Here is a 14775-nt window from a genome sequence, read left to right as displayed (position 1 = left end):
AGAAAAGTAAAGGGAACTCCGTTCAAGGAGATGTGTTTTGAGGTAGACGGTTTTTAGGGGTTCCCGTTTTGGTTTGATAATATCGGCTGTAACTATGGTCTATCACATACGTATATGTATTGTTTATATGGATGAAATTCAGTGAACGTATTACGTACATGTCGATACAACTTAAAGGGCTACTTGGAATTGTAGCGTGTACCCCACACTCCGAAGATTGTCAGCTATAGTAAACAGTAACTGGAGAGTATGAACGTATCACGAGCAGATTCTGTCGGTCGAGTACATCGTGCAAGACATCCTCCTTAGTCACGTCTTCGAGTATCTGGCACGATCTACTTCTCAGCCATCGATAAGAGAGAATTACTTAGTGTTTGCGAAATGCTGTATCTCTGTTGTAACACAAGAAATTGCGTTTTCTCAGATATTTTTAAACGCTTCTGATGGTAAACTTTTATGTCGCATTAACACTGTTAACGAACGTGTCTCGTACAACGCGTATAATATAGGTTCATAAAACATGTCTACAAGTGTTTGAATAACTTTCTCAGTCTATTTATCTCGAAGTGTAATTGGAATGTAGGCTAAATGACGCGTAATTAATTCGTGCAAGTAGTATAAGACGAGTTGGTTCAGACGCGAGCAAATGTCACTGATCGATCAAGCGGATTCCTCGATTGGACGATCAATATCTTCGGAGGTTTGCGACGTGATCACGTTCGTAAAAGAAAAAGGATGGACGGGGATCAATTCTGGGAAGAAGAACTCTGAGAGAAACGAGGACTAGAGAAATCGAATGGGTACACGAGATCGAGCGAAATGAAAATCCAAGCCCTCCGATGTTTTATGCAACAAAGGACACCTCCCAGGGGCAACTCGAAAACTCCTTGTCCGAATATTGATTCGCTACGGCGCGAAACTTCTTGCGGCTTCTGAAAAAAAATATTCTGTACCGTCTTTTATGAGATATTCTTCCGGATTATCGCCCGGGTAACTTACCATCGACGCTTGAATATTTCATCGAGCTACTTTGGGGTCTTGCCACGATAGCCAGACAAACGAGAGCAAACGAAGAGAAACAAGAAGCGTATAGTAATTTCAATGATATGACAAAACTATGAATTAAATAACATCTAGCGTTGTTTAATTCAGTGATAGTCCGTATTGCATGCAAAATTCATTAGAATAATTATTATGGTATATTTACTCATTTATTAATTATCTCGTTGATATAAAGATAACACGATCACAGCAAATATTAATGCACATCACACATATGGATAACAAGATGAGAGTTTCCGGCGAAAAGGTTGTAGCGCTAAAAGAAGACGGAACACGTCTAAAATAGTTGTAGAAAGCAAAACAAGAAAAATAGAAAGCAATACAAACGCTAAAAGGAATTTGAGCAATAAAACAGGTACCGCAACAACTGCAGAAAGAATACCAATGCTAGAAACCAGAACTAAAAGCCACAAATAAGGTATATTTCATTCGTTCATTTCAACCACTCTGGTTGAAGTTTCGAATCCTTATCTTCAAAGCTCCTTTCGATTCTCTCGTTCTCTATCATTTTCTAAACTTTGACGTTCAATCAATTTTACGACCTTTGAACTTTCGTGTTAGTGTCATTTCAACTTAGTTTGCGAATAATTACCGGATATCGAGCGAGTTTCCCCTCTATGGATTCACTTTTTAACGTTTCCAAAGTTTCCAAGAAGAATGTTAATTTTATTATTTGAAAGAATCAATCAAGAAATGGAAAAGTCGGAAAACCGAGAATTAATTTAAATTTCCCGTAAATGCGTAAACGCACACAATTTAATTTCAGTACCGATAAAAAATAATTCGCTATAATTGCAACTTGCCATCATAGCTACTAGACTGGGAATTTTTATGCATTCATAGGAAATGTGAAAGTTCAAAAATCCACAGAATGCACATAATATGCAAGAAAACAGGTGTAAAATGTTTAAAGCACAATACTCTCTATAATACCTAGAAAGTAAAACAATTTTCTACCTCGATTCCGTTGTTTTAATTATATTCGTAGAAATATGAATTTGCAGAAATATTCTCAATTTAATAATTACAAACTGAAAATCAACAGCGAAATTTCAACTCTTAACTTAGTCCGCAGTATCTGGCACTGGCAAAGTTTTCAATGGTGTTGTTAAAATCGAAGGTTAGAAGTAAGGAACGTGGCGGAACGACGGAGTTTCCACCGCGACTTCCGGCCACGATGTCTCCGGGTCGCGTTGACATGTTTAATGCAACGGCTGGTGTGCATTCAGCCGCATAAATATTTAAGTTCCAACGTTGCGTATAAGTGATACAACTATTCCATTATCGGAAACAGCCGGTCGCGCGGTCTAAGGAACATCGAGACAAGAATCGCGAGCAAGGAGATGAAACGCCACGTGTGAATAATTCATGAGGGGTCGGGTACTTTTTGAACTTGCTACAATGATACTTATAACAGTGTTTCTTCTTTAATTATATTCGCCAGAGGAAACGGAAAATCATGACAAAAGAATAGTATTTCCGCTAGCAAATCACTAGAGAGAAAGGGACAGATGTTAAGAGAAATATTATCTTTTGACTATTAACTCGTGAAAATAGTACTCAGTGGCTGAAACTTACAGTTGAATTCACAAGTTCGTCACTGCATCGTCCTTTATTTATCGGTATTTTTCATTTCGCCATTGTAAAATGAATTTAAATCAACGCTGCTAAAGTAACACGCATTCCACAGCGCGTTTAGCGGTGGCTAGAATTTTTTTTTTCGTTTAAAAAATTCTTCAATGTAAAAATAAATTGAGAGAATCAGTATTCAGATTGGAATTTTATGTATATCGATTTTCTGAAAAGATTAAAAGTTTCTTTAATCGTTGGGATGGATTTTTTTATGACAGTCGTCCAAGTTTGCAGAGGAAACGTAATTTGGAAGATAGAATTTTGAGAGAAGCGATCTTCGATCTTTCTGCAAATTTGTGCGAAGTCAAAGCACGAGAGACTGATAACAGTAATAGTGGAAATCTATGCAGCAGTTCAGTTCGTAGATATTTTCAATGAAGTTGTGCGACATTTACATAACATTCGGGCCACCGGATTTTCAGCAATCGACGTTTGCTAAATGTTACAAACGGCGTCCGAATGCAAATCAGGTTTAAACAACAATTCTCCTTGCAGCTCGTGTTGTAACGAATATTAACGGGTTCGCAATTTCGCACATTGCGTTCGACATTCTTTACGAGTCTGGTCTTCGTGTATTTCCATTCGTTTTATTGCAATCCCGTAACATTCGTTCGTTTCCCCGAACAAATCTATCGAGTTTTAACACACGTGTTACCCATAGTCGATACCTTTGAGAACGTAATTTTTCTCACACATATCAGAGCTTAAAATTTCGTTATTTCTGCATCGTCCCGTAGTTTATAGAAGCAAGAAGTAAGTAAAACGGTCAGAAGCTTTCCACTTTTCTCAATAAAAAGCTTCTGTATCACGTTAGGTATTCAGTCTTCAACCGCGAATACGTTTCCACAGAGCTTCGCAAAATACACTACGATTTTGATAAAATCTTCGTTCAGAACTTGGGTACTTTTACAACTCTCTGTAATTCAAAGAAGCATACATAGCGAAATCATGCAAAGTCTCACTTTTCTTACCGAAAGACCTTCATACGAAACCAGATATTCCAATCTTCGAGATAGAGGTCGTAGAAATATTTCTAGGGGCTCATCAAATGCAGTAAGAATTTGTCGAAATCTTCTTCGGACCGGTCTCGATTGGTCTGCTAAATGGTTCGCGGTCCGGAGTACTTGTTGAACGCGTCTGTTCGCGTGAAACAGGATACGGTCGAGCGTAGGTGGAACGGCCAGGAAATTAGATCAGGTTGGAAGATTGAAGGGTCCTCCTGCTTCGGCGGAGACAGTCGGAAAGGCTTGTGCCGCCGGAAAATGCATTCCGAACAGAAGGGGAGAGCGATTCGATTTGAAAGTGGTATCGATCGTGACACGTCCCGAACGAAATAGGCTCTCGCTCGCGTGTCTCTTCCTTTCAATGATACGCAGACCGGCATCAAAACCGATTTCGAAAGCGTTTCAATTAATAAAATGCATCGTAAATTCAGCGGCGCAGCGATACAAACAACACGAAGGGAGGAAGCTTTATTTCCGTGCAAACAGCGAATAAATTACGAGTCCATAAAAGTAGCCAGACCCTACCGAAATTAGATTGCTTCCATTAACCATTGATTACCCAGCGGCTGAATGGACAACGATCCCAGCTTCAAATTTATTTCCGACGTCGCTCGATAATTAATTCGTTCCGTTTCGCGTGAAATTTCACGAGCAACGCGCGTTCGCCCATCTACTGCCTCTTTCCGTTATTCGTTCTCTCCTCTGTAAACAGCGGAAAACCGACTCGTTTTACATCGTGATTTTCATGGACAACGCGAAAGGAGAGACGAGAATTTCGAGGAGGTACGTTTTTATTAGCACGAGACAGGCACAGCCCGTAGTAACCAGGCAATACCATTAACCCTGGTGGATCCCTAAACTTCGCGAACTCAATTCTCCCGTTGCCTCCTGGCATCGTGATTTCCAGGTCAGTTTCCGAGGTCTGATCAAGCCTGTAACTCGACTCGACTCGAGCTGGGGGAAAAAAACAAGAAAAAAAAGACGCACTTTTCTCTCTTCTCTGGCAGAGTTGCTTTAATTCATCGGAATAAAAAAAAACAGAGACAAAGATAAAATATTTACATTTTGCGTGTCGTTTCGTATGGAATAGGCGATTTTTAAAAATGCGAAACGTCGATGTTTCTCGATTAAAACCTCTCGGTTCCTTTCGACGAATCCCTCATCTTTAATTCATGCGTATCCCATGATACGTGGGAAGCCCGAAAACGGCCGTATTTAATCGAAAGAGTCAATCGTTTCGTCAGAGCTCAGAGTAATAGAACCTAGAGCGCTTCCACGAAGGCAGAAGTTAAAAACGTGCGCGACGAATAACAGGAATGTTGTCAATATGGAGATTCGATATATATACGGTACATGATTCACGGCACGATAGATACAACAAAATATCAAGGGAAATACAAGGTACAATGCAATCGTACGTTGATGTATGCTCGTCCTTCTCTAATCGATGATTCCTCTATGATTATTGCCGATTTTCTTGTTCCATGAAACGAATACGTATTCTTCCAGCTGGGATATTCCAACGATGGTTCCCCAAGGACATAGAAAAACGTGAAATTTTCAAGCGTGTCAATCGAAATTTCGTCGTAGAGATACGAATTTGTAATTTATTTCTTGATACAAGTGGTGTTCGTATATTTAGGAGAATCTGTATAAAAAATAGAAAGACAGATATATTGAATAATCGAAAGTAATCGAATTCTCTAAAATTTAAAAGAAATTCTAATTGAATTGCTAATCGAATGATTGAAATTTAGGAATTGCGTAATTAGGAGAACCTGTGTCTTCTAGAGAGGCCTCTCAATCGTCGTTTTCGTTGAGCATCGGCGGATCGAATGTAGAATCGCTTTCTGGATACGTCCATGAACTTCCAACGATCAGCCGCGATTTTCGCAATCACCTGTGACGGATAATTCCTATGGAGCTGTTCTCGAAGGATCCGATAGTAATGTATAAAAGGATTGATCGATCGACAGGCCGAGTTTCTATTCCTTTTATTTTTTCTCGTTGGACGATCGTTCGTCGCGATTTCCATCGGTCGCCTCCACTCGGTTAACTGCATCGCTTCGATTTATAACGACCGGCTCTCGTTCGTGGATATTCACCGTGAAATTTTCTCACCTTTGCCGCTTCGGACATCGACGTTCTCCCTTGTGTCAGTTCATCAACTTGAAGATCGTCGCGATATCCAGCTGGATGACACTCGATCGACGTTATTGCCTCGTTTTTATTTCATCGCGAACGAACTTCTCTTTTAAAGACTGCGTTCATTTAAAACAAGAAGAGTTTCATTCTAATTACTTAGGTCCGAAGTTTACGTCTTTAGATCCTCAGACTCTTAGAAAACGTTTTCATAAATTTTGAAAAATCAATAATAATTTCAATTTCACATGGCCATTTAAACAGATGTATTTAAACTTATATAAAAGGTTGTATCTGAATCAATCGAAGTTAATAAATAAGTAGAAAGATTGTTAAAGAAAATTAAAGAAAATTAAGAAAGACCTCTTTGAGCAATACTTTATCAATTAATAATACCGGCTCGATTGAACGAGAACATCCTAAAATATAATTTATAACAAGAGAATAATTTACTCACATTGCACTGCGTGTATCAGGTATATCACGATTGCTGGGAAGTCCATCGGAAGCTTCCTGATTGAATTTGTTCCTAGCATATGGGTCTTCTCCTGCTCGTAATCCTCCTCTCGACACATATCTAGAAACATTATCGATATGCAAATATTATTAATTAAACGAGCAGAAATCTTTGTATTTTGTAAGAGAATTCCACGTGAAAGTTTTCGTTTATGGATGGTTTGTCTCACGAACTATATATTTTGACCAGTGAAATAATTAGTTTCAATTCGTCAAGCTGAGAAAGGAACAGAGAAAGGAATGTCCGCAGTTTCGTTGCAGGTACATAAATAGCGGATCTTGCAATGGTTTTTCGGGCGTTTAACAATGCATACGACTGTTATGAGTGCCGATTAGTATTCAGTTCTTGCGCCTCGCATCGAGATTGCACTCCGGCCACTTTCCAAATAATACTTTCTATCGCACTGCATCTTCGTGTCCGCTACCCAGCGTATATTGAAATTGTGCAGCGTGTTTCGATGGTGAAATCGAATTTTATATTTTATGATAAATAAATATTCATTCATTTAATTGAAATGAAATTAAAATCGACTTTATTCGAATGATTTCAAGAACCATTAAGTGTGTAAATACTTGGAAGTTGTAGACAAGAGACAATAATTCATCAATCGGAGTTCGTTTTACAAATAGGAAATAATTGCTAGAACATGTTTAAAAATGGAATACAACTGACAGTATTGTCAGTCGATTTTACCCCTGTTCGTCGAAGTAGTTCCATGTCACCCTTGGGTCCGGAGTGGGTGCAGGCAGTAATTCGGAAGACATCACAATGGCAGTGCCATCAGGGTCCACGTAGTTGCCAGAATTTGCGGCAGAAAGGGCCAGCGACGCAGGCTCCTTCAATCGTAGGGCTCTGTTCTCGTTCTGCGAGCAAACAAAAATTGTATAAAGTTTAGTTTTATCAAGTTTCGAAATTTCGAGCACAAATATTTCATTCGCAAGACATTGCAACGATAAAAGACCGATTTGATAAAAGCATCTGTTAAAAAAATATTTAAAACTTCTCATAAACGAGATTCAAGATAGCAAAACGCTTCTAGTAAAAACGGCACGTTAACCAGTAATAAATTTCAGTAAGTGTAATAAAAGCTGTAAAAGTCCCATTCGAAGTATTGGATGTTCTGCCATTGCAAGTTGGCATCATACACGATTGTACTATAACTCGTGCGACGCCGATATTCCAGACGCATACTTGGTATCTATATTGGAACACCGTTCGTCGAAGTCGATGCTTAGCACTTCGTGAACATTTCTAAGTTCTGCCATCCATTCTAACGATACTTTGATAAGCCAGCAAGCAGCCACCGTCGAACTATTCTATCCAGCTCAGTAAAAATGTCCTATTTAGTATTTTTCACTATTCTACATACGTTTAAAGCCTTGAAGTTCTCTCTGGATCTTTCTTTGTCTTTTAAGTAAATTTATGTTGTACAAGTTGTAGCGAGATAATTTTTCTATCCCGACAAGTTTATGACAATTTTATAACTTGTCGTAATCTTCTTCTGTTATCTTATACATTTCTAATCCATTTTCGTCTACAGGAACAGGCAAAGCTTCACACGCAAAGTGTAACAAATCAAAAAGTTCTTCTCACATTATGAAAGAAACTATCTGACAAACTAATCAACAATCTCTCGACTAAAACGCAGCCAAGAATTCGAAGCACGTTTCTGTTCCACGTTGGATAACATCGAACGTTCCTCGAAGTATCGACCGACACTTCGAAATATTCGATTCGCAAACTCGTCGGCCAGTCGCAGCGTAGGCTATCCCCGAATGGCCCGGAGTTTTCAACAGCACGAAATCGATGCAAGAACCGTCGGCCTTCGCGGCTCTCGAGGCCTTTAGTTGGCTTCGGTACAAGAACCAATTGTAAGGCTGGCCAGGTCTGGCTGCACGCTCCGGGGCTCTTTGTATTGACACATCATCGAGATACACCGCGCCGTATTGATTTTGAATCGATATGGAGAGTCGCGCACTTCGTATTTCCGCCGTATGCCCTTTGTACCCGGGAGGACACATTGTGCATCCAATATATAGGTCATCGAATTTTGCTCATCGGCTTCCATCCTGGATCTCGACCTCTCTGTTTGCCTAGCATAGATTCGTGTCAGCAATAGGAGCCACGACAGAACCGACCTGCTGTGCAGATGTGTCTATTAACCGCGGATGTCACTTTGACTTCGAACATTGTGCCCATGATGTGTGCCTTACAGTGGAATGATGAAAATTACGAATAGAATAGACTGCAACGAACGTCAGGTCGAGACGTATCTATTTCACAATCGATCGTTCACCAATTTTATAGAATTATACATTTTGCAAAATATGTACCGAAGGATTTGAGACTCACATGCAGCTAGATGGAAAAAATTTTCATCTGCGACAGGAAATAGTTAAGATTCAATGAAAGAATCATAGAGATCTCGAACGAGGGATCGAATTGTCATGGACGGGGCGATGAGCATAAAATCCTGGGAGGCTTCGTCGTGTTGCATCGGGCAATGTCACGCTGCGTTAAGATCGGGACGAAACGGGGGAGAAGGGGGGGCAACGACATCGTTGATCGATCGCAGGAACAAAAGGGCGAGCGCAAACAATCCCAGCGTCCCGGGAGTGAGCTGTAAATAGCGATACTTTCTACGAGGGTGGTAAATGGCGTGGCTCGGATTCACGGTCAAAGATGCAGAGGAAAGTAAATGACTCGAACGAGAACAAAGGGGCGAGTCGAGCAGTCGATGAAAAACGAACCGTGAAAGCTGAGTTGGAGAGAGAAAGAGAGAGAAAGAGAGAGCAAATGGAAAGAGGGAAGAGAGAAACGCGGCAAAACGTAGCCGCGATGAAATATTAATTCACGGGTCAGGGGCTGCATTAAACCGGAAGTGCAGTCGGCTAGCCACAGCGCGGCAAGCTGTTGCATCCGGTTCCCCCGCGAACCACGTGACATCGAAACGTGACGTTTGAAATAAACCTGATATACTCGAGAGTTGAATGATATTTTGACGACATATCCGCCTGCTTCTTTAATGTTTCATAATTTTCCTTGGTCTAAAACTAATTATTGATATTCTGTCAGTGAGAATGTCCAATAATTATCTGTTCTTTCAAACAGTCAATAAAATTTTACTACGAATGGAGTACATACAATGGAACTGCATTTATCGAAACGAAAGTTTACTAAAGCGTCATTTCGATTAACCAAGTTACTTAAATTCAAGCTTATGTTCATCCCAAATAAGTTACTTGATTCCAAGCTTATGTTCGTATTAATCATGTTAAGTACTTGAATTCATGCTCATAATCTAATTTCTATCGAATTCCTATTATACGAATTCCAGTTACATGAATTGTTTGCTAACAAATTCCGATAAATGGAGTTCCACTGTATTTAGGATGCTACTGTTGTCGTTTCCTTTGTTCTTATTGTCCATGACACGTCGAGAAAAGTACATTTTCACGTGTCTGGCAATCGATCGTTCGTCGGAGTTGCATGGTGCAATCCGCGACACGATCGCGGGTTCGTCGCATTATCTCTTTTCGCTTGACAAATTCGCCGCACGTATCCGTCATAAAATTCATTGCGCGTGCAACGATTACGCGAAGCCCCCGGAAATGCAGCAGCACGAGCTTATCGTGATAGACTTGAACAATGACCGTGGCTGTGGTCGCAGGACCAGTGTGCTGCAGCGACACGACGAAAACGGAAACATGAAAAAAGGCACCGCTACCGCTACAGGAACCACGTACAATCACGTGCAAACCAGTCCAAATAGCTGATATTCCTTTGTCCTCCTTTTGATTCACGTACCGTTTGCCGAATCGAGTGGAATCGTATAATTCTATCAAAATCAAATGTATCGTGTTTCCCGTATGTATGAAATTCCAAATCTATCGTTGAAAAGAATGGAATTTTACAAGTAGTGTTCAGTTCTAATAAACTGACGTTGAAATATTTTGTGCTTCGATTAATTGTCAGATATGGATTTTTATTTGAATTTATAGTGAAATTCTTTTTAATTTTAAAATTACTGAATATATCCAGGTGCTATCGATAAATTTAATACCGATTTTTATGAACAAATATAAACTGATACATAGTTGTTTACTTGCATCGTACATGTTTATATTGCTGGTGTTATAAATCACTTTTGCATTAGAATCGCAATTCTCAAATGTTTATACGTCAATTTCACTCTCGTTTCAACTTTCCCAGCATAAAATCACGTGTATCGACCATTTACTCATATCTGTCTCAAATTTAAAAGAAATTTTAACCATAGAAGAACAATATTGGTTCGAAACCAAACAACGTAGTGGAGTAAAAGCGTTTTCTTCCTATGGATCAATAACGTTCAACGAACTGGCAGTTTCTCGTTTCTCATTGTGTTAATTACAGAGTAACGTAGCGTAGAATTTCCCGAACCTGCGCTAGTAATCGATCATCGACGTTCGTAGTTGTAACAACGATTCTATGCCTTCAATCATTTCGTTAAACCTTTACTCAGAAAAGAAGAATAAAAAAAGAAAAAAAGAAATAAAAAAGAAGGAACATAGCAAAGGTGGATTAAGATTAATGGAACACATGAAATCTATCTTGTAACTGTGTATTTCTTTATTTTAGCCTTGGCTAACCAAAATCGAGCGGGCCGATATTGGCATGGCGCGTGATTCCACGATTATTATCGACGAGGGTCGCATTATTAATCTCGTTATTGCCGCTCAACAATACCTGCGCAAACGTAAGCGAATTAGAGTTAACGATATTGGCCTGTTTCGATAGCGCCGCGCGAGAATACATTTTCCCCGAGTAAATTATGATGACGCCGTCATCCGTCACTGGAAGCGTTGTGTCACAGGGTGAACCGTAATCGTCACGTACACTACACCGCCGCTAATACGATCCCTGATTGTCTGCCTATCCAAATGTGAGCGCTTCACCTTCCAACTAAATTTCCTCTACTTGTTCTACCATGATAGGAAGAAAGATCGTAGATCTACGAAGTTTGCAACTTAAAAATATCGGTACTTGTTGGTAAATAAGCTTAACCAGAAGTCCGAAAATTCGATTCCCCTACAAATGTTTGAAACTTAGGTCGCTGGTATTGAAAATTTATTGGGATTAAGTGATACGTAAGGATAGAAAAATTGACTTGATCAAATGGTATGTAAAAATAGAAAAATTTAGTTGATTATGAATTAGAAAAATTAGAAGATTATGAAGATAAATAGAAAGCTATTATGGTAATCCTGGAATAGAAAGTTGAAAGTTTCTGTAATTGAAGCAAAGACAATAATCTGAGAAGTTATATGACTAAATTTATATGACTAATTATTATTAATTCTTTTCTCTACATTACCATAATTTAGCATCAATTTACATAAAGAAATGTAATTATTATGCCAGCGGCCTTACATACATTAATATGTTAATACATCGGAATCATTAATGCACGTTTCGCACAAATTATGCATAATACGCATTCATAATAGAATGTAAACGACGAAGATTATAATTGCGATAGTTAGAGAACTAGAGCAGCTGATTAATTAGAATTATCACATGATCAAGTTGATGTTACAATCGAGACTGCCAAGGTTACCAGATTATTAAACTTTAGATTAGCTAAACTATCAGTGGAGCGTAGTTATCAAGCGATCGGGATCACGAGACAATTGGGATTATCGATGTATCAAGTCAATCAACGGACTATTACAACTATCGGATAGTTAGAATGGTCGTATTATCGAAACTATCGGGACAATTGAACCCTCGGGGTTATACAATTATCCAAGTACTCGTGTTACATATTTAATATCAAATTTCGGAGTATATCACGATACGATATAACCGGAATGAAAAATTCAAGATAATAAAACCGTAATAAAGAATAGAACAAATTCTCAGATATATTGGGCATTGTACGAGATCCACTCCTCTGAATCTCAACATTAGGTTGAAGAGGCATATTCCAGCCCCTGTTTTTCCACCCTAGGCGGTTCTTCAGCGATTCCCTAGCGATTTACATTTCGAGAAGAACTTCGGAGACGGGGAACGTCCTGAAAAGTACGCGAAAGCCGAGAAACGAGAAGAACGAGGGAGGGTTACTACTAGCGCCGCTAGCGTGGTCAGATACGTTTCTGGTGAGTTATGAGTAGATTTGCATATAGAAACTACATGCCGCGGATTTGCCAGGATACGTTCGTCGGACAAAGTAGACAGCTGACACTTGGACGCTTAAATTCGTCCTGGTGTCCCGCGTGGATTAAGTCAACCCGCCAAGGATTTAGGAAATCGCCTGAAACCGATTTCTTGAATGGCCATAGCTTAAGTCACCCGTGTAATTGTCTTCCATGCGTTTTATCGTGTAGTATGGTAGCCAAAATATAGTGAAGAAATTAAACTATCCAGAAGAAAACACTGACTGATACTTTAAAGCTAGGATCACATTAAAGTAATTACATTCTCTTTTAAGATTCCGTATAATAAAAAAAATGTCGATTTATAGCTGAATTATAAAAGTTTATGCATTTATGGAAAATTTACATGTAAATAATATGCAAAAATATACAAAGAAAAGTGGCCATTATAACTGAAGGTGAAGCTCTACTTAGTTTTTATTCCTTCAGTTGTGTTGATAAAAATATAAATTTGCATAGATATCAATCTGATTATAATTAACCCTATTTCACATACAAATACGAAATTGACAATACACAATAAATTAGAAGACGGAGAGAAAATTCTAACGTAGGTATAAGTTTCAGTCGCAATGTATTTTATAAAATAGTTTGCGTATTAGAAATTGGTTCGCACTGTTTGGTTCGTCGAACCAAGACGTCAGGTGGTACTTATTTTAATTTTTTGACTAATTTTAAGACTTTACTACGTTGTGGCTCCTGCTACGTGCTTAATATTCCACTGCTAACGCTTTCCACTTTCTAGTCAATATCTGCTGTGTGGACTACACATATCGCCTGTGTTACAAGCTATTTGTTTATTTACCTTCCCGCTTTGTTTATTTACATTATCGGTTTGTTTATATTCTGCATCTGTTTGTTTACATTCTCAGTTGGTTTGTTTACACATTCTGATCGATTCGTCACATGATGCACACTCTAGCGAACACGAGAACGGAAATTCCCTATATTTGATTTTTATACATATTATGTTATATATATAATACATTTCAAGAGAATTCTTTTCTTGGTAGCTTGGATTTTTGTCTTTTTCCTTCGAAATGATGAAATCTTGTGAATCAGATGAGTAAATATACAAGTAAAGTATTACATTTTGAATGAGACAGAATTGAAACTGATCGTACAAATGTTTTTATTCGACGATCAGTGACAGCACGGCGCGTATATCAGAATCAGGGGTAAAGAGCTTTTAGCCGACATAAATCGGCTAAACTTATCCCGAAAAATCGGCGCGATGTCTGCCGAAGGGAGAATCAGAAAATTCGACGAAAGCGCCTTATACCCGTTCGAGTAAATCTCACTCGATTTATTCTTGGCTGTCATTTTTTCTACGCGTTCAGATAAATCGACCACTTCGATTCTCGAGTGCTGTCCCTTCCTCCAAGCTCTATCTACCGTTAATTTCTGCGAACCTAAAAAACAGACGAGTTAATCTCTAATTTATCCGTGAAAATTTTGGATTATCGGCGCGTTTCGAAACGGTGAGCCGCGATTTCCCAGCGCGAAGTACCGCGAGCAATCAACGTCCATACCTCCAATTAACCGTGAAATTACACTCGTGGAATAACCGACGACGAAACGAAACGTTTATTACATTCTACCGACGTAATTAACGTGGTCCCCGTACGAATTACGAAACGTGGCGCAAATTAATGGTATAGTTTTGTGATCCTCGCGATTACTAACCTGTAACAATCTGTGCCCGGTTGTAAAAGCCGTAAACAAACGAAATCACAACGCTACACGGAGGGGAACGGTCTCGTTCGTCGGTTAATTAAACAGGACCGCCATTGGCGGCCGTTGTCGTTTCGCGAGGGGATTAATCGGCCGGGTATTTCGAGCGGACTCGCGAATCTGATCGACCTCTCGAGGAGAGCCGACATCGCCTCGTGTGCACAAGATTGCCGCGGTTAATTCCTGACGTATTAGCCAGCGCGGTTTTCAACCATTGCTGGTCGGATCACCATCGGATTTTGGCTAATTTAATGTCTCCACGGCAATCCACTTAGGATCCCAACACAGCTTCCTTGGCCACAAGTCTGTCCTTCTACGAACGTATTTGGTGGACGTGGGTTGACTATTTCTATGTTACGGCCGGGGTAATTGCTGTGGATGCCGGAATTGTTGGCCACGCGCGGTTCCTCAGCTGACGTGGATTGATGTCTGACTCTATTCCTACCTTTGGGATTGTTGCAGTTGATTTATAAGGATATCTACAGAA

The 14775-nt window shown here is 39.4% G+C and overlaps 1 protein-coding gene across 1 annotated transcript in view; it reads right to left on the bottom strand.

Moving 5' to 3' along the window:
* Nucleotides 1-14775, bottom strand: part of LOC100644715 (polypeptide N-acetylgalactosaminyltransferase 2) — a 197071-nt gene that overhangs the window by 39210 nt on the left and 143086 nt on the right. Inside the window, exons 2-3 of the mRNA XM_003394894.4 lie at nt 7051-7220; nt 6298-6417 (exon numbers count right to left, since the gene is read on the bottom strand). Of these exons, the coding sequence (XP_003394942.1) occupies nt 6298-6417; nt 7051-7220 (290 nt within the window). The remainder of the gene's footprint in view (nt 1-6297; nt 6418-7050; nt 7221-14775) is intronic.

This window comes from Bombus terrestris, chromosome 4 (assembly GCF_910591885.1).
Source record: "Bombus terrestris chromosome 4, iyBomTerr1.2, whole genome shotgun sequence".
Lineage (NCBI taxonomy): Eukaryota > Metazoa > Arthropoda > Insecta > Hymenoptera > Apidae > Bombus > Bombus terrestris.
Note: the sequence above shows the minus strand (reverse complement) of the source record. Positions and strands in the feature narration are given on the sequence as shown.